General features: G+C 47.3%; 1 protein-coding gene across 1 annotated transcript; it reads right to left on the bottom strand.

The window, feature by feature from the left end:
* Window positions 1-468: 468 nt before the first annotated feature.
* Window positions 469-23953, bottom strand: PELP1 (proline, glutamate and leucine rich protein 1). The gene is made up of 17 exons (XM_056115136.1): window positions 23658-23953; window positions 14476-14540; window positions 14017-14122; window positions 10233-10382; window positions 9937-10008; window positions 6097-6156; window positions 5688-5838; window positions 5162-5291; window positions 4939-5026; window positions 4259-4347; window positions 4071-4187; window positions 3835-3982; window positions 3548-3704; window positions 2801-2856; window positions 2448-2654; window positions 771-2318; window positions 469-612 (listed from the first exon to the last, which is right to left on the bottom strand). The coding sequence occupies exons 1-17, from the start codon at window positions 23904-23906 to the stop codon at window positions 520-522; spliced, it is 3486 nt and encodes a 1161-aa protein (XP_055971111.1). The 5' UTR covers window positions 23907-23953; the 3' UTR covers window positions 469-519.
* Between the last annotated feature and the right edge of the window lie 759 nt (window positions 23954-24712).

Here is a 24712-nt window from a genome sequence, read left to right as displayed (position 1 = left end):
GATGGGGATATACTGGGGTTGTTGGGGGTGGAGAATGGGCACTGGTGAAGGTACAGGTGTTTCATTGTATGACCGAGACTTAGACCCGAAAGCTTTGGAACTGCTCTCACGGTGATTCAATAAATAAAATTATAAAAAATGAAAAAAAAAAGGGTGGAGTTCATGCACAATTCAATCAGCTAATCAATGGCTGAATAAATAGCAGTACTCTACATAAAAAAAAATGCTCAACTAATAATTAAACTGTTCAGTATGGAAGCTTCTTACTCTCAGGAGTCTTAATAGACAAACCAGCATTTACACGGCCTCAGCAAGAACAGTGGAGGAAAATCCTGACTTGCTGAGTATTCCCCTATTTGTCAATAGTTCCTTCTTGGGGGAATGCTATGGATGTCTCTGAAAATCTCCACAGGAAACTGAGCTTCTGGCTGGGGACAGCTACAGCAAAAAGCAAAGCAGCAGTTGATGACCCAAGGACATAACTTTATTGGAAACAAGGAGCGGGATTATAGGAGAGCGCTAGGAATCAGGCTCTGTGGTAAGTGGCGGCTTCTCATCATCAGGGGGACAGTCAATAAAGTCGGCCAACATGGCAGCTGTGTCATCCTGCTCCTTTAGGGACAAAGACAAAATAAGAAACAGTCACACATACACAGAAGACTGAATCAGGCGGTGGAAAAAGCGCTCCCCTTACACTACCTCCTGCTACCCCTTTCCCCATAGCCCCCCCCCCCCCCCCCCGAGCCACCGTGCCAGCCTGACCCACTCACCTTTTCCTGAACATCTGCTGCCTCCGTCTGTGCCTCCATTTCTCCCTCTTCAGCTGCCCCAGATTTCTCAGGCAAGGATGGTACCTTGTCACCGCCATCCTCAGCTCCCTCTTCCTGCAGAGCTGGGGGAGCAGAAGGCTCTTCTTCAACAAGCTCTTTAGGAGGTGGGGAGGAGTTTGCTGGGGGGGTTCCCCCTTCCTTCTCTGCCTCTCCCTGGGCAGGGAGTACCTCAGGGGCAAGTGTGGGGGCCCTCTCAGCTCCTTGTTCTTCCTCTGCCCCAGGCTCCTCCACTTCCAACAACAGCCCAGGTTCTGGCTCTGGCTCAGGCTGCACCTTAGGAGACTCTGGCGGGGGCAGAGCTGGAGGCAGGCTTGGGGGAGGAGGTGCACCCTCTTCTACCTCCCCTCCCGCTGGGCCAAACTCCAACTCTTCCACTTCCTCCATTTCTTCTTCCTCCTCCTCATCTTCCTCCTCTTCTTCCTCTAATTCCCCTTCCTCTTCCTCAAACTCTTCCTCAAACTCTTCTTCCTCTTCTTCCTCCTCTTCAAAATACTCTTCTTCATCTTCTTCGTCTTCAAAATCTTCTTCTTCCTCTTCTTCCTCTTCCTCTTCTTCCTCTTCCTCCTCCTCCTCATCACTGCTGTTGATATTAATAACTGTTAAGTCTTCTTCCAGAGCTGGGGGTCCTCCCCCACTAGCAGTCCCTTCAGGGACCAGCTGCGGCGGTGGGAGTGTCACGGGGCCAGGAACAGGAGGGGGTGGGGGTGGAGGGAGAGGCCCAGGGACTGCAGGAAGTTCTTCAGGCTCCTCCTTGGCTGGCACAGGAGAAGAGGCTGTTGGTGGCCCAGCTGGGGCTACAGGGGGTGGTGTGGTGCCTGCAGGTGGAGGGGGTGGCAAGGGCGGCAGGCCCTCAGGCACGATCACCACACTGTCATCAGAGTCGCTTTCCAAGGAAATCTCCACATCGGAAGCCTCCTCCTTATCATAATGGACAAAGGCTGGTCTGGGTACTCTCCCTCCAAAAGTCTCATCGGAGGATATAGGTGGAGGAGTGCCACTAGGTGCAAGGACAGGGTCCTCATTTGAGCCTGCCCGGTGGTTCTCAGGACCAGGGAGGAGTCTGGAGGGAACAGACACCAGGCCTGGGACAGCAAGGCCTAAATGGTTGGCTGTGGCTGGCGGTCCAGGGCGTGCAGGGGGAACTGGACCCACTGAGGCCATGGGGCCTGCTGAGGGCATGGGACCTGCTGAGGGCATGGACCCTGCAGAGGACATGGGGCCCACTGAGGGCATAGGGCCCACCGAGGGCATGGGGCCCACCGAGGGCAGGGGACCCACCGAGGGCAAGGGGCCCGCTGCAGGCAGGGGGCCCGCCGCAGGGAGTGGACCAGGGGGATGAAAGGGTGGAGCTCTGAATGGAGATGGGGCCTCCGGAGGGGGAGCAGGTGCAGGTGCAAGGCAGGTAGGGCCCATGGACTGCAGTGGAGGAACCCGGGGGTGGGTGAGAGCAGCACAGGTGACCAAGGCTTCAGAACAGAAAGAGGAGACCTGAGGAACAAAGACAGGGCAAGTGTGAGTGTCAGGACACAGGGCTGCACAGGCTGGAAATAGGCCACCAGCCTCAGAAAGAACTGAATCAAAACCCAACAGGCGGGCTCAGCCCTGGCCAGCAGTTACCTCAAGACTGTCTTCTCTTTGGCCAAGGGAGAAGGCCTGCAGGGCACAGGCAAGCGGAGGAGGGCAGCGAGGAGAAGGTGCCAGCAACAGAGCCAGCAGCAGGCGGTAGAGCTCTCGGCGGCAACGGGAGCTGGTGTATGGCGAATTGCCCAGGACCTCACCCTGCTGGACGCCCATAACCAGGGGCAGCACCAAATCATGCAGCCTCTGGAAGAACGCAAGGATGGATACCTGAGAATGCCGCCAAGTCTTACAGGGCTACACCCAGGCTTGAATGAACCACCTCTAGGCAACATCCCCAACCCATAGACGAGTGTTTCCCTCCCCAGTGCCCCGGGGACCAATCCACTAACCCTATGAGTCTCCTCCTTGATGAGAGGCCCACACATGAGGATGGTCCGGCTGAGGCCTGGGGAAGAAGAATGGTGGGTAGGAGGAGGGCTACTAACAGAAGAGTAGGAGGGCCTCTGAAGCCCCCAACTAGGGAACCCAGTGCTGCCACAAGACTCTCAGTCTGTTCCCGCAACTACAAAATAGGATCATTGGAGTTCCTCCCCCGCCACCCCCCAGGAGGCTAACGGCAGCATGGAAATGAGGTAAGCAAGGGGGACATTACCAATGTGCAAATGTGCAACCAACTATGTGGGGCGAGTTGCCTCTTCTCTACCCAAGAGTGGGTGGCAGACAGCGAAAAATAGAGGACTCAAAGGAGTGACCCACCCAACAGTACTTGACTATGAGCTTCTGTTCACGGATCAGCAACGATATACTGAGCAAGAAGCCCCCCAGGGAACCTGCCCTGGGGAGATAATTCCACAGGGCAGCAGGGATTTCCCCCCCGGTGGCACACGCACATGCCATGGAGACAGCACCTGCCCAGCAAACCGCTAAACAAACATCTGAGACCCTCAATGAGCAGCAAACCACAGCACTCCAACTCTTGCCCTGAAGCTGCACAGTTGTTCTGCTCCACCCTGTAGCCTCTCTCCACAGGCCCCGCTGACTCTGCCTTTGAAGCGTACCCACCATATCAACAATCAATTGTGCTATCACCAGGCTATCCCAGTGCCTTAAGGATGCATAGTACCGGCCTCACCCACCTCTCAGTGCAGCTGCACACACATCACTGTTGGCATTGTTATCCCCTTTCCGGTGGCTGGGTGGGGCCATCGTCTCCCCAACATCCAGCTTTAGCTTCTTGGGGGCACTGGGCTTGCTGGTCTGCAAACTGTCAGGGCTGTCCTGGGGACTGCGCAGCTGGTGGAGAGAAGAAGACTCAGACAAGACAGGCAACAATCAGGTTCTTTTGTCTCTTTGATGAGGAGACTCATCAGGACCAAGGGCACATACAGGACAGAGACTCCTGAGAGAATCAAAAGCTTCTCACCTTCAGGGCTTCAGCAGGGGGGGAGATGTCACTTAGCAAGTGGGTGAGCAGAGCCTCTCCAGAAGCACCTCCCTGAAGCACTCCCGCTGAAGAACCACAAACCTGCACCCACAGTTCTAATATAGCGTATACCTTGGTCCGCATAATGCTGTGGAGTAGAAAGAACAGCTGTTAAAAAGGGAGCTGATATAACACATCCTGCCTCTCCTCCCTGAGGGGCCCCAGCCCATGGTTACCTGTAAGGCTTCTCCTGGCCAGGAGAGAGGGTGTCCCTACCAATGCTCCAGGCATTGAGGACCTGGGGAAGGAGGCGGCTAATCAGGGCCCCAAAGCGCAGGAGTCGGCTTCCACACCTGGAAGGAGACAAGACGGTGACTCACTGCCAGCATGGCCCAGTTTCTCCGCACTGCCTAACCCCACTCACGCAAGGATGAGTGCAGACAGCAGGTCCAAGGCTTCCAGGTGGACAGATGGCAGCAGCAGTAACCGCAACGGACCATCTCCAAGTAAACTCTGAAAAATATGGACGAACGTAAGGTGGGGTGAAGAAGTGAGGCTGGACAGAAAGGAAGGGAACAGAGGCATGAGTGAACAGTTCCTTGTTTTATTGCTTGAGATTTTGGTTTTGGTTTTTGGGACACACCCTGTTGTGCTCAGGACTTATTCCTGGCTCTGCCAAGATGCTCCAAGACCACATACGGATCAAACCCAGCATCCTACCTGCCATACTATTTCTTCGGTCCCAACAGGAGCTTAAAAAACAACAACAAAAAAGAAACCTAAACTCTAACCCCAGCTCTCCCCAAGATCCAACCCTGATCCTCTAAAACAGACCCCTCATCTAGGACGACCTAACTCCCATGTTTACCCTCCCCTAGGGAGACACCGATACAGTGTCCCCACAATATAAGTGATTCACAATGGCGGTGAATCCATTTATGCTGCCTGTGTGTTGAAGCACAGAAAATAATGGCAGCTAGATTAAAGGAAGGAATGTTAAGGACAACCTCAGGAAGGACACCAGGAATTTCAGATCCCACATCATCTTCCTGGTTGCCCTGGGTCTGAAGTAAGGGTTGCGGACAGAGGAGCAACTCCACTTACAATGTTCTTGGCACTGATGCTGAGGATTCGGCAGATGATATCTAGGATTTCCTGCACAGGGACCGAGACAGGCGCCCCAAACTCAGAGCTAAAGAGAATTAGAGCAGAGAGACCCTCAGCGCGGATCCTACGGAGGGCACCACACCCTACCATAGAATGAAGAACAGCCACCATCTCAGCCCTCCTGCTCCAGGTCACTGGTCTCTAATACTCGTTCACATACCTCAGCATGAGCCCCAGGCAGCGGGCCAGTCCAGAAAACCTCTGCCGAAGCCGGAGAAGGACATGGGAGTCACCTTCTTCAGAGGGGGCAAGCAGCAACTCCACTCCGGCACCTTCATATTGCATAGGAGCTAGAACAAAACACAATCATCTTCACACTTTGTGCCAGTGTTCTTCAACTTTTTTATGCCTGCAAACCAGTGAAGCTAGATCACAAATTGCTAAGATGGAAATAAGTACTCTTGCTTATAGTACAAATATTCAAACATCAATATTGACGACTGACTACATGATTCAGGTGTGCCATGTGGTAAGCAGCTATAACCTTCTCAGGCCAGCAGAAAATTTCTTAGACTGGCTATTGAAAACGACTGTTCTAGTCTTTCTTCCATCCCCTCCTTTTCCTTTGCAGTAAATGACCCAGCTAGTTGTTCAAATTTGCCTAGAAAGCAATCACCCCACCTTCTGGTCACCCTCCCTGCAAGGTCCCAACCACTCCACCACTGACCACCTGCTGCAGTCCCTACCTGTCTCCGCTCCCTCGTATAAGGTCCCTAGCAGGCTATGCAGGGAGGCCAACAGGCTGTGCAGCTCCTGCTCCCAGCTCTCGGTATGCTTCAAGCCCTGGGAGAAGCCAGCCCCTAAGGAGGGCAGCCGGGAATAACATTCACAGGCCAACTGCAGAAGAAAGGGGAAACCTGGTCAGCAAGGATCTGGCCCAGCCACAGAATCCCTCATGCCACCAATGCCAAGAAAGTTAGAGATCGAAGAGAATATAAGGGAATACCAAGAGGGACAAGAGGGCAGAGGGGCCCAGACAAAAACATGGAGGAAGTGGGAACATCATCAAAATGCAGAAATAAAAACACTAAGAATGAGGAATAAGAGAAGTGCGGGGCACCAACCTTCAGGCACTCCTATCCTTTTACTCTTTACCTGCTGGAGCTGCGGACTCAAGGAATCAATCCGTGACAAAAAAAATGAAGCCAGCTTGCCCTGTTACAAAGAAAGAAAAAGTGGCTGGTGAGTCAGACACAAAGGCGAGAAACATATACCCTATTCATTCCTGAGAACAGAGACAGGAAGCAAAGTACTGAGAGCAGACATGCTTTTACGACAGAGAGACATACTAAGTAAGATGTTCCACTCTTGAGCTTAGCCTTCCTATTTAGAAAGAATGGGACTGTCCTATGCCTCAGATATCTAGATTCTTTCCCTAAGTTTTACAAAATGATTGTAATCCTCCTCAAATCAAAATGACACAGATTACTAAATCCAAAGTGATTCACATGTATCACTAATTTTGAAATTTAAGTAGTTATTAAACATACTGCAGGATCTTACTGACAGGTCAGTAAGGAAGCAAATAATATACTGTATTTTTATAGGGGTCACCAGACCCAGGAGGGGTCAGGGCAGGAGAACACAATGCTGGGATCAAACTCAGGGACTGCCTCACCTATGCACGGTAACAAGCTATTTCCCCAGCCCTGCTAACAATTGTTTTAAATATATACTTCAACAGAACCTACTTCCTTTATAATTCCTTAACACGTGTAAAAGCATTCTGAAAAGAAGGGTTGAATGACATAAAAAGCTTATTAACACCACAGGGAGTGATCGATCCCTGAGCAGTCAGAAAGAAGCCCTGAATATGGCCGTGTTTGACCCCCCCCCCCCAAAAAAAAACCCTTAAAGCAAAGGTAAAGAAATGCATGAGACTGTGATGTTCATCTTCAGAGGGAACTAAGAGAGAGGAAAAAAAGACAAGGAAAGTGAACAAAGCAACAACCCAGGCACCATGTCAAGGACTAACGCTGGGCAGCAGGACCACACTGAACTAAACAGGGTCAAGTCCACATAAGGAGAGCAGGAAAGGAGAGATTCTGTAAAGTAAGAAAGCTATAGAATAGAAGATACCCATGGAGTAGCAGGCTGGCATTAAATCCAACTTCCGGGATAATAAATTAGCAGTGGCACAAGACTTACAAGAGCAAAGTAAGACGGGAGCCCACCAGCATGTGCTTGTGAAAGCAAGGACTCCCACCCATCTCACTAGTGGTAGAAATCACATTTAAGTTCTCCTGGTGGCCTTCGGGATTCTTCTTGACAAAGGAATGAGCCTTAGCTAGTCCCAGGTGAAAATTGTGAAAAATTTCAGAATTTGCCAAATCTAAAGATTCACCAGCCTCTCAAAGGATTGTGTCTCAGAGTTGCCAAAGCCTCAATGAATGGCACTCAATCCTTTAGGTCAACTGACTACTCAAGCTTTCCTGAAGATGTGGAAGAGTAGGTAGACTGGAGATGACATAGGAGTGTCAGTGGTTTTTGACACTTTGGTGTTATGTACACCCTAACCATATATGTCAACACTGCTGTACACACATTTCCTTTTTTAAATAATTTTTTAAAGCTGAAATGAGGCCAACAGAAGTAGTCTGCTTATGTGTTGGATGTAAACCAAATGCACATATGTACACACACTCACGCACAACGCAGCTGTATATCTTTAGAAGATTATCTAGCCCACTCATTCCAAGGAACTATAAATCAACTAGGCAAGGAGAGGCAGAGTCTCTATAGGGACTGACTTCATGGACACAGAATGCCTGAGACACATCATTTCGAAAGAATGATCATGACCTTGGAGAATACATCAACCCTAGGTGCTTCTGGGAAATGGGAACAGAGAACACATAAACCCTCCAGAATAGGAATCATCAGTTTCCTAAGAACTGGTCTGAAAGACATTACAAATTGCTCTGGCATCCTTTATACAGATTCTCATCCAACATATTTGTCAAAATCCTGAACAAAGGGAAAAAAGGCACTATTCAAACACACAAATACTCCAGAACAGGAATTATCAGTTTCCTAAGAAACTGGATTAAAAGACAGTACAAGTCCAAATTGCCCTGAGTCCCTTATTCAACAGATTCTTATCCAACATATTTGCAACAAAGTCAAAACACTGAACAGAAAGACAAAAGACACTTTATTCCTAGAGAAAGTCTTAAGTAACCAGAAAAAAAACATAAGAATATGGTCATTTGGTTTGGAAAGTGTACTCAGAATATGCAAGTCATAACTTGTCATTATCTGACAAAAGCTTCTGAATTATAGATGAATTCTCCTGACAACTCACAATAAAAACTAAGATGCACCAGCAGAAGAAAACTCAGCATGCTGGTTTCCAATAAGTATTCAAATCTCAACCTGCAGGTTAAAAATTCAATTCTCCTTCCACTTCATGGGGGTGGGGGGAAAATGTATCTACAGGTAACCCTAACCAAGCTTTTATCAAAATAGACATCTGTAGTAAAACCCCACAAACTTTGACTAATGAAGTGTCAGGGACAAAGACCTAGCCACCAAATTTGAGAAGTGAATTTGCAACATTTTTCAGAAGAATGACTGAAAACGGTAAAACATTAGGGGTTTTTTTTTGGGGAGGGGGGGGACCTCAACAGGCTTTTCCCACTCTGAAAAAACCTGTATTCCTGGGCTGGAGCAGGTAGGGCATTTGCCCTGCACGCGGCTGACCCAGGTTCGATTCCCAGCATCCCATATGGTCCCCTGAGCACCGCCAGGGGTAATTCCTGAGTGCAGAGCCAGGAGTAGCCCCTGTGCATCGCCGGGTGTGACCCAAAAAGGAAAAAAAAAAAAAAAAAAAAAAAAAGCCTGTATTCCCTCTTGTACACATGTGCCCCTCTAGCCCCTCTAGTTCTCTCCTCACAACTCTTTAAGTAAATTTTTTTCAATGGAGACTATTTTGTTTAGCTGAAAACAAACAAACAAAACTGATCCCCAGTAGTCGATATGGTCCCTCTAGCACCACCAGGAGTGATACCTCAGTGCAGAGCCGGAGTAAGCCCGGAGCATACCTGGACGTTGCACAAAACCACAAACAAAAAACAGATCTTGCCCACATGTGGGATAAAAAAAGAAACATAGTCAGGGAAGAATAAATGGTCAAAGCCATCAGAACTGAAATTTTGTCTCAGAGCTGAGCTTACATGCTGGGGTGGGGGTGGGGGTGCAGCAGGGCTGGGAGGGGTCCTAGGGACACTGGTAGAGAGAAGCAGGCTCTATGGTGATGGATGTGGTGTCAAAATGATGTATGCATAAAAACAATCATTAACAGTTGTATAATTCCTAGTACTACAATGAAATTATTACTAACAATAAAAGGAATATAAAGTGAGGGCTGGATGTACAGGGGTTAAGGGGCTTGGCTAGCAGGTGAAATTCCAGTTCAATCCCCAGCACCACATATGGTCTTCCAAGGCCCACCAAGAGTGATCCCTGAACACAAAACCAGGACAATGCTGGGTATGCACCACCAACCCCCTAGGGGGGGAGAAAAAAAAAGAAAAATCTAAGGAGAAAGAAATGTTGGGGGAAGTTGTTATAGTGGCATTACCCCATTGTAGAGCCAAGAACCTCGCCCTAGTAACAGCTGGGTCTCAAAAATATATATATTAACTGGCTGCAAGGTGTCCTAACTATAGCTGTGAATACAGGCAACTTAAAAAAAAAAAATTTATCATAAGACAAATGTGAGAGTGCTGGGTTAAGGCCCTTTGCCTTGCACATGGTTCCAAGCTCATCAGAAATGAGCCCTGAGTGCAAAGTCAGAATTAAGCCCTGAGTGTGGCCCAAAAACAAACCCCAAATAAAGCCTATCAGAAGATGGGTGCTAGGAAACTAGAAAATCTCAGCAACCAGCATTAAAGTTTATTTATTCTAGTGGGTGGAGTTTCCCGGAATACTTACTTTGAGAGAACCACAAGCCCGAGGAAAATAGGTCATACAGGCCTTCATGCCCTCTAGTGCTGAAAACTCACACTGTGGAAAAAACAACATCAATAGACAAGAGTCCACCTCTCACGTCCACCCTGCCACCCTCAGTGCCTTCTCCATGCACTTTTTGGTCTTTCTCTCTTCCCACTCCTTCAACCGACTCCCCATTTACTCCCCATCTCATTCTTTAATCCAATGGGTATGAGCGTGGGCAGGTACCAGAAGGAGCCAAGAAGGGGTTATTATGTAGGACTGGAAAGGGATCTCACCTCTGGTTTGAGGCCCAGCAGGGAGGTGAGTAGTCCAGGGAGGTGGTTCATGGAGATGTCTCTGAACAGTGTAGGAAGCTGGGCAGCATATCGGAGCAGGTCCCTCAAGACAGCCACAGCCAACTCCATTGTCGGGGGTGGGTCCTGGGACTAAAAGACAGTAATGCCCCATGCTTCCAACCTTAACTTCATGGGAGGAAGGAGCAAGAGGTAGAATGTGGGGCTTTTTGAAAAACACTAGTTAAAATCGATATTGCCATTGGGGTTGGAGAGACAGTAGAGTGGGTATGGTGCTTGCCTTGATACAGCCCACCGGGGTTTGACCCCAGCATCCTATGGGGTCCCCAAGCACCGCGAGGAGTAGCTCCTGAGTGCAGAGCCCCTGAACACTGCAAAGTGTGATCCAAAAGTCTAACCACTGTAGTCGAAGTGACATCTGCACTTGTTTGTTCAATGCAGCACTGTTTACGATAGCTAGGATCTGGAAAAACCCTGAGTGCCCGAGGACAGATGACTGGTTAAAGAAACTTTGGTACATCTACACAACGGAGTATTATGTAGCTGTTAGAAAAGATGAAGTCATGAAATTTACATACAAGCAGTACTACATGGAAAATATCATGCTAAGCGAAATGAGTCAGAAAGAGAGGGATAGACATAGAAAGATTGCATTCATCTGGGGGATATAAAGTAACAAAATAGGAGATTAATACCCAAGAATAGCTGAGATCAGCACCAGGAGGATTACTCCGTAGCTTAGTGGCCAGTTGGGCATTCTAGAGGAAAGGGCAGCTCAGATAGAGAAGGGAACACCAAATAAAGGGTGTTTGGAGGTCCCTCCCAGGAGGGAGGGGAGATGCATGTCGAAAGTGGACTATGGACTGAACATGTTTGCCACTCAATGCCTCTTTTGCAGACCACAACACCCAAAAGGAGAGAGAGAACACAGGGGATTGCCCTGCCACAGAGGCAGGGGGGGATGGGGGGATGGGGTGGGGGGGACATTATCCATGGTGGTGGAAAATGGGCACTGGTGGAGGGATGGGTATCTGATCATTGTATAATTGAAACCCAAGCACAAAAAATTGTAAATCTACAACTGTACCTCATGGTGTTTCACTAATAAAAATAAATAAATAAATAAATAAAAATAAAGAAACTTTGGTACATCTACACAACGGAGTATTATGTAGCTGTTAGAAAAGATGAAGTCATGAAATTTACATACAAGCAGTACTACATAGAAAATATCATGCTAAGCGAAATGAGTCAGAAAGGGAGGGACAGACATAGAAAGATTGCATTCATCTGGGGAATATAAAGTAACAAAATAGGAGACTAACACCCAAGAATAGCCGAGATAAGTACAGAAGGTTTACTCCGTGGCGTGGAGGCCAGCCACACATGCTGAAGGAGAAGGCAGCTCAGATAAAGAGGTGAGCACCAAGTAAAGGGTGTTGGGAGGATCCTCCCAGGATGGGAGATGCATGCTGAGAGTAGACTATAGACCGAACATTATTGCCACTCAATGCCTCTTTTGCAAACCACAGCACCCAAAAGGAGAGAGAGAACAAAAGGGCAGGGTGAGGTGGGGGGAATGGGGCGTTGAGAGGGATACTGGGAACACTGGTGGTGGAGAATGGGCACTGGTGGCGGGATGGGTACTCGATCATTGTATAACTGAAACCCAAGCATAAAAATTTGTAAGTCTACAACTGTACCTCATGGTGTTTCACTAATAAAAATTTAAAAAAAAAAAGTCTAACCACTCCCCCAACAAATCAATATTACAATCAAATCTACTAGGGATGGAGTACATTCGAAATATGAAGCCTCCAAAGTTAAGTATTTGTCTTCAGAAAGATCACATGATTTACATTTGGTATTATTCAGTATTTGGGGTCCTAGGAATTTTCTTAATAGAAGGAAAAAAAAACTGCAGCAAAGTCACACCTTAAAGACCTGACTAACTGGAAGACCTCAAGAATCAAGAGCTTCTTGATTCTCCCATTCTCGAGTTTCCTTGCTAGGAACAAAGAACACTCCTCAGTCTGAAGGGAGGGGGAGAAAGGCTTCATAACCACAACAAAACTGCTCATCTCCAAGTTTATTTCCAACTGGCTCAAACATACCCCAAAACGCAAAGAGGGAAAAAACAGATTTTGTGTTTTTTGTTTTGGTTTTTTTCTGGAGTGACAACAGTTTTTGTCACTCCACAGGCAGTAAGAACAGTTTAGCTTCAGGACTTCCCTAGAAAATCAGAATTTTTCTTGGTTTTTGTTTGTTTGTTTGGTTTCTGGTTTGGGGGTAACACTTGGCAGTGGTTTTCAGAGCTTACTTCTGACTGTGCACTCACGCTCACTCTTAGCAGGGTTCAGAGGACCATATGTTGTACCAGGGATCGAACCTGTTGTGCTTGTAAGTAAGTGCTCTTCCCAGTATGTTATTGCTCTGGCCTGTTTTTCACGCCAGGTTCAACCCCTAGCATCCCACATAGTTCCTTGAGCACCTCTGGGAGTGATTCCTGGGTGCAGAGCCAGGAATAACCCTAGTAACCCTTGAGCATCGCTGAATGTGGCCCAAAAACAACCACCAAGAAAGCAATTCAGTTTGTACCTCCTGCCTAGCCATGTACGCCAAAAAATTAAGTAAAAGACTTATTAAGAATGTTGCTACTACAGTGGGTATGGTATGGCACTTGCCTTACAGTGCCCAGTGTGACCCCCAAAATAAATAGTAAAAACCACTGTGGCTATGCAGGCACCTACAAGTCAAGTTTGCTGATCCCCATTCTACTGGAAGAGACTTTATGAAGAATAGTGTTCTCCTTAGTTAGCTCTCTGAGAACATCTAATGAAAATGTGGCCCAGAGTGGGGTAGTTTTTATCAACTCATCAGAAGGAGTAAGCTGGGTCAAAAGAGTGTTCTATGTGTGCAAAAGCTCCACGAGTAGTGGAACCTGAATTGTTTGGAGAACAATAAGCATGCTGGGGGTGGAGAAAAGCTGCTGAGGGATGGGGGTGGGAGGGATGCCAGGACCCGTGGTGGTGGGAAATGGGCACTGGTGGAGGGACGGGTGTTTGATCATTGTATAACGGAAACCCAAGCACAAAATTTGTAAGTCTGCAACTGTACCTCATGGTGTCTCACTTAAAAAAAAAAAGCTGCTGAGGGAGGTACAGAGCTGGGAACCAAGTCGATGTGGCTTGTGGGCATGATAAGGAGTTCGGTTCTTATTCTTTACATAGTGGGAATTTATGGAAGGTTCTATGTAAGGGAGAGGAAGTGCTGCTGGTAGTGAAAGGATCAGATTTTTTGGAAGTATCATTCATTGGCTGCTGTGTAGAGAGGATTGAAAAGAAGTCAGGATGCAAGCAGAAAAAAAAAAAAAGCCTGCATTTCCCCATTTCCTATTCCCTGGTCCCTGTTCCTTCCCATCCCAATTCAGTGTGGCTGCAGGCAGGGTGCTTGTCTTGTACAGAGCTGATCCGGTTTCCATCTGCAGCATCCCATATGGTCCCCCAAGCACCACCAGGAGTAATTCTGAGAACATAGCCAGGACTTAACCCTTGGTCATTACCACCAAAAGGAAGGACAGGACAGAGCACAGCAAAAAAAAATTTTGAATGCATCTATTTCAGATTTACCCACCCTTTCCCCCAAGTCAGAAAATTTCTCCTTATACTGAGCCCAAAATTAAGTGCCCAGGTAGCAAAAAACATACTACATCCAGAATGGAGACTAAAGCATGATGGAGAACAGAGAACACTGAATAAATCCTTACCTGTAAGATCTGCTGAATGCTCCGAAGCCAAGAGACACAATGCTGCTGGAACATCTCCGTGGGGCTCTCCCCCACCAGCAGGGAGAGCAAACACAGGCCCTCAAATCTTCAAGAAAAACAGTGAGTGATGAAAAGTGGATGGAAGCACTACTTCAGAAAAAGTTATCAGGTATTGTCTCACTGTCCCTGGATTAGAGCAAGTGAATACCTCCAGCTTCACAGTGTCTCTAACTCCTAAGTATTTGCAAGGAGTAAAGTTCAAGTAGAAAGGAAAGGAGGGAAAGGAAACCTGGGTGCTGGAAGGTGGAGTTCAACTGAAGTGGAATCACAAAAAGAATGAAACTCTTCAGTCTTTGGGAACGGAGAAATTATTTGACTCCATGGACATTGATGGACAAGTGCACAGCCCACTTCCAAGAAGAGTAACTCACTAAAGAAGAAGTAGGTTTAAAGACTTACCGAGTCTTGACTGAGCCAAGTCGTGCATTACTGAGACTCACCAATGCCCCAACAGCTGAAAGGTTCTGAGGAAAAAAACAAAAGTGAGTTAGGGCTGGGACGCTCGTGATATAGATCTCCTCCCAGCCTTTCCCTGTTCTGACAGCAACGAAGACTTTTCTTAAGTGACACATCCTTTGAAGCTAAGATACCATTCCGTATGACACTTTCAGTAGGTGACAAAAGTTCTGTAGACCTCCCTGAAGTTACCTCTGCCTGATCCCTTCTCCCACTTCCTACCCACAAAATTAGAACAATACAAAGAACAGCCCAACTTATCCCAGCTATCAGACTGCAAAGATAGGTACATTTCACTTGTTTCCCTAAATATACAAAGCAAGGAGACATCCCATAAATCTCTGCTGAATGATCACTTTACCTATCTGCTACCCGTCTTCCTCAGTCTCTGAAAAGATCCTTCTCCTCCTCTGGCTCTCCTATTCCTACCTCCTTATATTAAAAAGGTCAATTCAGAACTAGTCAAGAAGAGCCATCTTCCAGTCTTTTCCTTCTCTCACTTCTGGGAGCATTGAAAGAAGTTTCCTTCTCAGCCCTTCCACAATAACCACTCTACCCTGAAGAGCCAGTTCTTACACAGCCCCTGTACCACACTAAACATATTCCTCACTCACAGACAGTAAGTACTGAGTTCAGTGCAGGCATACAGTGCTGAGTAAAATAAGGGTCACGTGCTGCTCTCATGAAAGGAAATGTTCAGGAGCTGGAGAGAAGGCACAGGGGTTAAGGCAGCTCCCTGTCACACGGCAGACCTTGGGGTTTGACCTGTAGCCCTATATACGATTCCCTGACTGTCAATCACCAGGAGTGATCCTCGAGCACAGCTGGATATGGCCCCAAATCCAGCCCCCCCACCAAATAAACCAAAAAGGGGGGAAGAAATGCTTATTAATTTATTCAATAACTATTTAGTTAACATCAACATCACTCTAATAAACTAACTGCCAAATAATAGTACAGTGAATTATGTCATGTGCTGTGGGACAGAATAAAGCAGAGTAAAGGAATAAGTACACAGTACAAGAAGATTATATCTAGTGTTTAGGAGACATAAAAGTTCTCCATAAAAAGAAGTCATTTGAGCAGAGACCTAAACAAAAGTGAGACCATTCATTATTTGTATGAAATGGCTAAAACTGGCAAATCTAGTAATAGTACAGGGCTAAAGATACTTTGGTCCTGCGTATTTTACCAGCCCTGGTTCGAATCCCCAGTAACATGCATGGGCCCTCAGCACCACCAGGGTCACTCTTGAACAGTCAGAAATAGTCCCTGAGCCCCACAGGACATGGCCAAATACACACACACACACACACAAACACACACACACAAACACACACACGAGGAAAAAAAGCATATTAGTGGTTGCCTATTGCTGAAGGACAGTGAGGGGTGGAGGGAGGGAGAGGGAAAGTGACAACTGCTGGGCAATAGTTTCCCTTTAGAGTGACACATGTTTTAAAACTCATTATGATAATGGTACTACTCTGCAAATATACTAGAAATCATTGATTTATATACCCTCAATTGGTTAATTATCCTGTGTCAGCTACATCTCAGTAACACAGTTTTGTTTTTGACACTCGTAACAAGAGTCCAGAGAGATAGTACAGGTGCTTCCTTGCTCGCGCTTCCTTGCTTGCAAATAATACCGGTTCTAATCCCTGGCACCACATATAGTTCCCCCAAGCACTGCAACAGGTTACTTCTGAGGATAGCAAATGTGGCCTCAAAACCAAAATAAAATGAGTTATGGGCAGAGAGAAAAAGGTTGGAAGATGAGAGCATACTGGCATATCTGAAACAGAGCAGAGAGGCAATCTGCCAATAAAAGAGAACAGGAAAAGTTGAGCATCTTGTATCAAACCAGATATGCCTGTTGGCTTTTACTTGAAGTAAGATAAAAGCCCGGAGGGAGAGGGAAATAAGTATGACTGATATCTGACTTACAATTTATTTTCTAAAACACATTAGGGGCCAGAGAGGTAGTACAAGGGTCAAGCTGCCTGCCTTACACACAGCTGATCTGGTTCAAATCCTCAGCACCACATGTGGTCACTTGAGCACCTCCAGGGGTAAGTCCTCAGCAAAGAGCCATCTGAGCACCACCAGGAATGGTCTCCCAACAGCCCCCTAAAGAAAAAACTCAACGAGAGCCAGAGTGTATAGGGCTTAGGGCACATCAAGCAGTCAAACCCAGATGGATCCCCAGTACCTCACCAGTAGAAGAGTACCTCACCAGGTGCAGCCCTGGAAACCCCCAAACACTACAGAGTGCAGCCCAGACAATCTCCTGCACCACAGGGTCTGAAAGGCACTGACTCAGGCCTAGCACTCAACTGCCAGCCCAGCCGGCAGGAGGGAAACACCTGAGATGAGAGATCCCTGACTACCCCCACCAAAAAAAAAAAAAAAAAAAAAAAACCAGACTTAACTTTGTAGGAATAACAGAAGCAGACAGGAAGCTCCTATTATAATCAAGAAGAGAAATGATGGCATTACAGAGCTTGAGAACACTGGAGGGATAATGTAAGTACATTCTGGACCGATTCTGAAGGTAGAGCCTCAAGGGCTTGAGGATAGTTTATATGTGGATGGGAAATAAAAGCAACAAAGATGATCAATTCCCAAGTTTTCCGGCTTGAGTAACTAGAAAGGTGTTACTTGCAAAGACAGGGACTGCTGCAGAATAAACAGGTTTTGGAGGTGAGAACCAGACGTTTTTGAGGCTGCTAAATGGTCGGGTAGAGAGAGACTCTCAACAGGCTAGAACATAGAATGCCTGCATGTAGGCGGCGTGGGGTTAATTTCCAGCATCACATGATCCTCCACCCCTTCAGCCAGGAGTAGCCCCTGAGCACCACCCGGTATGGCTCCAAAAAATAAATTAAAAAATTAAAACTGTCTACATAGACCTAGAGTTAGAAATCCTCACTAAACTATGAATGTTAATAATACAGCAGAGACAGCACCTGTCTTATACGCAGCCGACCTTGGTTTGATCTCTGGCACCCCATGTGATTCCCCAAGCCCTGAGTGAAAGCCAAGAGTCACACCTGAGCATGGCCAGGTGTGGTCCAAAAAATAAAAATAAACAACAACAAAAGAACTGGCCTCTTGAACACTCACCCATTTAGAGGTCAAAAAGTGAAGAAGTGAAGAAGACTAGTAAAGAAAACCAAAAGAGGAATGATCCGTATGACATGAGAAGAGTGAAGAGGGGTATCCCAGAAGCAAAATGAAGAATTTTTTGAGGAAAAAGTAATCAACTGAATCAAGCGCCAGAGATAGATCAAGTTAGTATGAGAGCACATATTTACTTCAAATGCAGTACCTTGAGAGTCAAGAGGTGTTTCAGTACAGTGGTTTGGTTAAAAGCCTAAATGGAATGCCTACGTTTTATAGGACAACCACCATAACAGTAATTCACTCAGGGTGAGTGAAGAATCTTTAACAAATGTTAAAACAAATGGGTGAAAACTTGACAAGACATAGAACATTTACATAATCTCCCCAGAAGATACTTTTCAACTACCAAAGAAAAAAATCCTTTATAGTCAAAAAGCCTCGCAGATATCCCCTTAACTTGATGATCAAAACTTAACAGCACCAGTAATGAATGGGTGATACTCCACTTTTTGATACACTACTGAGAATGATGCATCATTCAATATTCCTCCCAAAAATGTACACCATGAATCTAACTATGAGGAAACAAAAAACAAAATAAACTAAGAAAAGTCCTATAAAATAGCTTTCCTAAATATCAAAATCAGGCTGGAGAGATGACTCAAAGGGATGAAGTGCACAGAACTGAATTTGCTGCCCCAGCACTGCCTGGTCCCCTGATTACCACCCACAGCAATCCATAAGCACCAATTACAAAAATAAAGAAAAAAAGTAGATTAGTCCCCAAAGAAAAGAGTAATAGAGTAGACCAAAAACAAAAGAATCAAGATCATGAGACTGGAATACTACTTCTGGGTAAAGACTAGAGGGAGAGGGGGAGGGAGAGAGAAAAAGTGAGAGGGAGAGGGAGGGAGGGAGGGAGGGAGGGAGGGAGGGAGGGAGAGGGAGAGAGAGAGAGAGAGAGAGAGAACAGGCACTGCATATAAGGCACATGCCCTTGCATGCAGCTGACCCAGATTAGATCCCCAGCACCATATTTGGTTCCTCAAGTCCAGCCACTAGTGATCCCTAAGCACGGTGGGTTAAAAATCAAAAATGAAAAATTTTCATTTAAAAAATAAGGAAGACCAAGTCCTGGATCAGAAATTTTTCTTATGCTATAAAGAGCATATTTAATACATTACAAAAACTAAGATTATTCATTGTAAAATAATATTCTAATTTTTACGAAATTTAGTTACAGGACAAAACAGTTGTTTTTGGAATGACTATCTTGCAAACTTAGAAGCATATGGTCGACTGGAGCAATGGCACAGCGGGTAGGGCATTTGCCTTGCAGGCGGCCAACCCGGGTCTAATTCCCAGCATCCCATATGGTCCCTGAGCACCGCCGGGAGTAATTCCTGAGTGCAGAGCCAGGAGTAACCCCTGTGCATTGCCGGGTGTGACCCAAAAAGCAAAACAAAAAACAAAAACATATTGGTGATTGAGTTCTAATCCCAGGGGTCACTTATGTGCGAGTGTGATCCTGGCAGCTATACTGTGAACCCTGGCACCACAAATGACTTCCAGTCACAGCATAGTCAGATGAGCGTATAAGCACAAAAAGGGGTAGCTCTTATGGCCCCTGAAGTAGATGGGAGCCATCACAGGTAACCTCTGCAAAATCCCCACCGCGACCCCCAGCAAGCAATTCAACCATAACCTGTGACTCCACTAGGAATCCCAACTGGGCAAGCACATGTGCAAATACACAACTAAAGGAGTACAAAGCACAGTGAGCATTGAGGGCAAGGAAACAAGCACTGCAATCCGATGTGCCACCACCCCTCAGCACCACTGCCAGTCAGGTGTGCAATTCGTCATGAAAACAACATCCACAACAATGAAGGGAAGAGGATATGGGAAACAACAAATTTAAAAAAATAAAATATGCAAGGGATCACTACAGCAATGACCGAGGGAAGTGGTCACTCTGGACCAGGACCAGGCGCTGAAAGGAGGTCAAGCGTTATGCACAGTACTCTGTCAGTAACAGCATTGTAAACCACAGTGCCTAAAAGAACCAGTACATGGGGGCGGAAGAAAGAAAAAGGAAAAATGCCAAGTGCTTGCCATAAAGGCAAGCCAGGAGGTGGGAGGATAACTGGGGTAACTGGGGACACTGGTGGAATGAAGTGGACACTGGTGAAAACTGGTGTTAGAATGCTGCATGCCTGAAACTCATTCATGGATAGTTTTATAACTCTGTAATTCACAATGATTCGAGTTTTTAAATGTTTAGTATGTAAATTAACTCAGTACTTGTTTTTATTTTGGCTCAGCACTCAGGGATGGATCATTCCTGGCCAGTTCAAGAGACCATATGAGATACTGGGGATAGAACCCAGCTGGTTATGTGCAAGGCAAGCACCCTACCCACTGTACTATCCAGAATCTCGTTATTTTTCTATACTATTTTAAAATTTTCGTTAATTTAAAAAACAGAAAAAATTATTGCTTTAAGAATACACACACTGAAATATGGGGTAAAAATACCACACCAGAAAGACAGTTCAGGAGAAAAAAGGGCACACCTGGCATGCAAGAAGTTTCCATTCTCAGCGGCACCCTTCCTTGAGCACCACCAGGTGACCCCTAAGCCGAGCTAGGAGTAATCCCTAAACACAGCCCAATGTGGCCCAGAAACAACAAAAAGACACAAGAATTCCAGAATCACGTGCTGAAAAGGGAAAGAACTGCTGAGCAGAAGCAACACTTTATTTTTTGTTTTAAATCCCAATTTGTATTGTTTCGCTTGCAACATGCCTCTTTAGGTCCAAAGGGGAATGAACATAGTGCATAGAGAGATACATGGTTATGGAGAGTTATGCAGAGCATATATGGTAGAGCATATGAGCAGACAAAACTCAGCTGGCAGGAAAGATAGTGGGAATCTATAGAAATTCCCATTCAATCTTTTTATTTTCTTGGTGAAATGGAGAAAATAAAAGTGATGTGGCAGCCAAGAGTGAGGACAAAAAGAAGTAATCAGAGTGGGTCTAGGAAAGTGGTTATATGACCAGATGGCCAGGCAACACTAAGGGTCCACTTGAAAAGATGGTCATGTTAGCAAGGACACAAGAATTTTCTCCAGCTATAGCAAGTAATGCAGGTGCAGACACAGAATACTGGTTATAACACAGAGTAATGCCAGTGAAGGAAAAATGGCCAGGAAGTGATCTTTTCTTTTCTGTGCCAGAAAGTAAAATCCAGATCCCTCCATGAAATAATTTTTTTGTTCTGGGACACCCAGTGGTAACTGGGGGATACTCCTAGCTGTGCAGTGCCATGCAGTGCCAGAATGCATGCCGAGCAGACATTTCAGTCAGTTATTTCTATAGACCAAAGAAGTGATCTTAATAGAATGAAAGCAGCTAAGAGGGCAAGAGGCCATGGCAGAAAATTTCTTCCAAAGAGTGATAAATGCAGGTCCAGAGTGATAGCACAGCAAGTAGGGCGTTTAACTTTCATGTGGCCAACACAGATTTGATCCCTGGCATTCCATATGATGATAGCAGGGCTGTTCAGATGGTGTTTTCTCTACTCCTTTCACATAGGATTTTCTCTACTTCTTTCATGTAAAGTTTTCTGTTGTTTTTAATTACACACAAAAATGAAACAAAATTAAAGACTTGTGAGGGGGTGAGCAGGAGTGCATGCTGTGTAATTTTCAATATAGAGAAACTAATCATAGATAGTTTTAAACATTTCCCAAATAAGCAGAGTGCTGAAAGAATTAAAGAAGGAAAGAGAAGGCAGCAGAGGGAAAAATTCCAAACAAAGAACAGTAAGGCTAAAGATAAAACAGCCTAGATACTGAATGTGTTCTAAACGTAAGTAATCAGAATTTTACTTTAAAAGCCTGAAGCCAGTTTCCACTCGTGTGGAAAATGAATTAAAAAGAGCAAGATAAGAGCAGAAACTAGTTAGTAGGCTGTTGGTTAGTACAATCCAATCAAACTGAAATATGGGGGCTGGAGAAATAGTCTAGGGTAAGGTGCTTGCCTTGCACATGGCCAACACAGGTTCGAGCCCGGCATCCCATATGGTTCTGCGAGCACTGGCAGGAGTAAGTAATCCCTGAGTGTAGAGCCAGGAGTAACCCCTGAGTACACCCCCCCAAAACAACCCCCCCAAAAAAAACCTGTGAAACCAGTGCAAAGGTAGTTCCATTAACCGAGAAAGCAAAATTCACAAATAAATTTACTTAAAGGAGCAATCACTAATCTATTTTCCACTTTATGTATATATACTAATTTCTCATCACTTCTAATTAGACTAAAAATTCTCCAACCAAAATCTAAGACATAACAGATACTCAGTGTTTACAGAATAAAAACATGAGAAATCAAGACAAAAAGCAATCCACAGTTTTAGGTCCTGAGGGCTCAATATAAGAGATACAAGTTAAAAAAAATTCAAGGCAGGATACATCAAAAATTGTGGGACAGCAGCATTAAAGAGAAGTCTAGCTTCCCACATCACCTCCCTTCACTAAACTTCACTAAAAAACTTCAGACACTCTGAGGAGGTAAGGGAAGACTTCAAAGAGCTGAAATTACATGTCGACATACAGAGTATTTCAGAAATACTTAGGAACTTCATGAACGAGAGGGAGATGTACAGGGTAAAGAAAACAATCAGTTCCTGCATCTGAAACTGGCATGAGATATCATGAGATACAGCACCTCTCCAAGGATGGGCGAAACATGGGGAAATTCGGGGTAGGAGGGTGGGTGGTGTAAGACAGTATTACAAGAGTATCAATAGATTCAGAGCATTAGGTCTTTCTTAACACCCGTGCTTAACCCAGAGGAAATAGTGGGGCAAACTAGGGTGGGGCAATGGGAAAGATAAGGGTTATATGCGAGTCGTTCCTAAGGATGAAACAGGTCATGACAAGCTACATATGAAGGATGTGAACAAGATTCAAGTGTTTGAGAGGATACCTGCTTTTCTGGGTTGTTTTTTGTCTGTTTTTTCTGGGGGGGGGGGGTTAGGGGTTGTTGTTTTTGGTTTGGGGGCTACACCCGGTGATGCTCCGGGGTTATTCCTGGCCAGAGCCACTCAGGAATCACTCCTAGCGGCGCCGGGGGGGGGGGGGGGGCGCCCCATATGCGCCGTCCGAAACTAATCCCGGCCGCCCTACCCGCCGCAGCCCCGAGGACACAGGGGTTTCTGAACGCAGGGCGTTAGACTCCACTGGGTACGCCCAAAGGGCCCCTGGGGCTCGTCTACGAGGCTCTACGCCCCCTCGCAGTACTCGTCCCCCTTCGCTCCTGAGCGCCAGGCACGTCTTTCTTCCCGAGGCACATGCGGTCTCCGAGCCCTGCCAGGAGCGATGCCCACACGCCGCTCTGAGCACCGCCGGCTGAGCCCAACCAGAAACAAACACTGTCTCGAAAGACACGTCTCCGCCTATCCCGGGAGCTTTCCACCGAACGCAGCACCCTGCATTTTCTCTCACCACCAGGCTGCGAACCACCCGGCAAAGGGGGTCGGACATTCGGTTTAAAATGAGCCCAGGACTTGAGGAAAACATGATTCTCCAGACCCTGCTGCGCTGATGACTGATTCTCCAGCCATCTCCTGCGCAGTTCTCGCTGTGCTTCCTAACATTCCGCTTCTCGCTATCGCATCGGCAACTCGAGCGTCAACACCTACATAATCGCGGAGACGAGCTGCCACCGGCTTGGGGGGGGGGGGGGCGGAAACAAAATTCTCAACCCTCACGACGCGCTCCGGACGCCAACTCTGGGGACGACGGAAACTCTCCTAGAATGAAGGACGAGACGGAGCCTCCTCCCCCGGCTTCCACTCACGGCCTCCGATCGGAAACGGGTCTGAGCCTCGCGCAGGCCGCCCCTGGATCCGACGGGTCCCCGGCGGCCTTCCGCCCTCCCCCTGCCGCGGCGCCCACCGGGCCCGGGCCGCCCGCACGCGGCCAGACTCACCTGGGCCCCGCCCACCGTCCCGTGCAGCCGCAGAAGGCACATGAGCCCCGGCAAGTGCGGGGCCGAGCGGGCCGGGGGATGCACCGGAGTCACGGCGGAGCCCGCGCGGGACTGCAGCAACCCGGACACGCTCTCCAGCAGCAGCAAACGCAGGCGCGGGCCCGAAGCCGCCGCCGAGAGACCCCCGGCCCCGCCGGGAACCCCCGCCGCGGAGCCCGCCGACGGGCCGCTGAGAACCGCCGCCGCCATCTTCGCCCGGGCTCTCCGACCGGCGTGGCGCGATGACGCAAACCCCCGGCGCCGGACGCCTCCTGAGGAGGGGGCGCGGGGAGAGGGCTGCGGCCCGCGCGGAGGAGGAGGCCGACTCCGCGCGCCGACGAGGAAGGCGCATGCGCGGCGTGGCGCGCGGGGCAGGGACGGGGTCGGCTCCCCGCGCCCTCGGTGGGCGGGGCCGGGGCGGGCCGGCTGCGGAAAGAGCACGTGGTCTGCACGGAGGGCGCCGCGTCCGGAAGCCGTCGGCCGGCGGGGCTTCCGGGACTTTCGCTCTCGGGTTCGAAGATGCGGGAAGAAACAGGCCCGCGTGCTGGAAGTCGTAGATCTGTTTAACTGCATTTACAGCTGCAGAAATGTGACACTGGGGTCGGAGCGATAGTAAGCGGGGAGGGCGTTTGCCTCGCTGCTGCTACCCGGGCTCGATCTTCGGCATCCCACTTGGTTCTCTGAGCTCGCCGGGAGGGTTCCTGAGCAGAGCCAAGCCAGAAGTGAGCCCTGAGCACTGCCAGGGATGGTCCCCGCCAAAAAAAAATACACCACATGTGCATTGGCAAAACAATTCAAACAGTACCGATAACATTAAAAGAAGTGTCTCCCATATTATGCATACTGGATTGATATAAGTGTGCATAAATAATTTACAAAAGGAGTACGTGGACGCTGTTCCGTAAGCTTCATGGCACAATGAAATGTGGGTACCCGATGATTTGACATTTTCATTACTGAGGACTTACAAGTACTCCATTTTGTCTGTAATGCAAATACTTGCAAAAAGAGTAGAG

Source organism: Sorex fumeus, unplaced genomic scaffold, assembly GCF_029834395.1.
Source record: "Sorex fumeus unplaced genomic scaffold, SorFum_2.1 ptg000028l, whole genome shotgun sequence".
Lineage (NCBI taxonomy): Eukaryota > Metazoa > Chordata > Mammalia > Eulipotyphla > Soricidae > Sorex > Sorex fumeus.
This window is presented reverse-complemented; position numbering and strand designations above follow the sequence as displayed.

Coding starts and splice junctions, on each gene's coding strand:
- PELP1 (XM_056115136.1), bottom strand. CDS start 23,906: ATGGCGGCGGCGGTTCTCAGCGGCCCGTCGGCGGGCTCCGCGGCGGGG. Junction 2,319..2,447: donor AAAGAGAAGACAGTCTTGAG/GTAACTGCTGGC, acceptor TTTGTTCCTCAG/GTCTCCTCTTTCTGTTCTGA. Junction 613..770: donor CAGCAGATGTTCAGGAAAAG/GTGAGTGGGTCA, acceptor TTGTCCCTAAAG/GAGCAGGATGACACAGCTGC.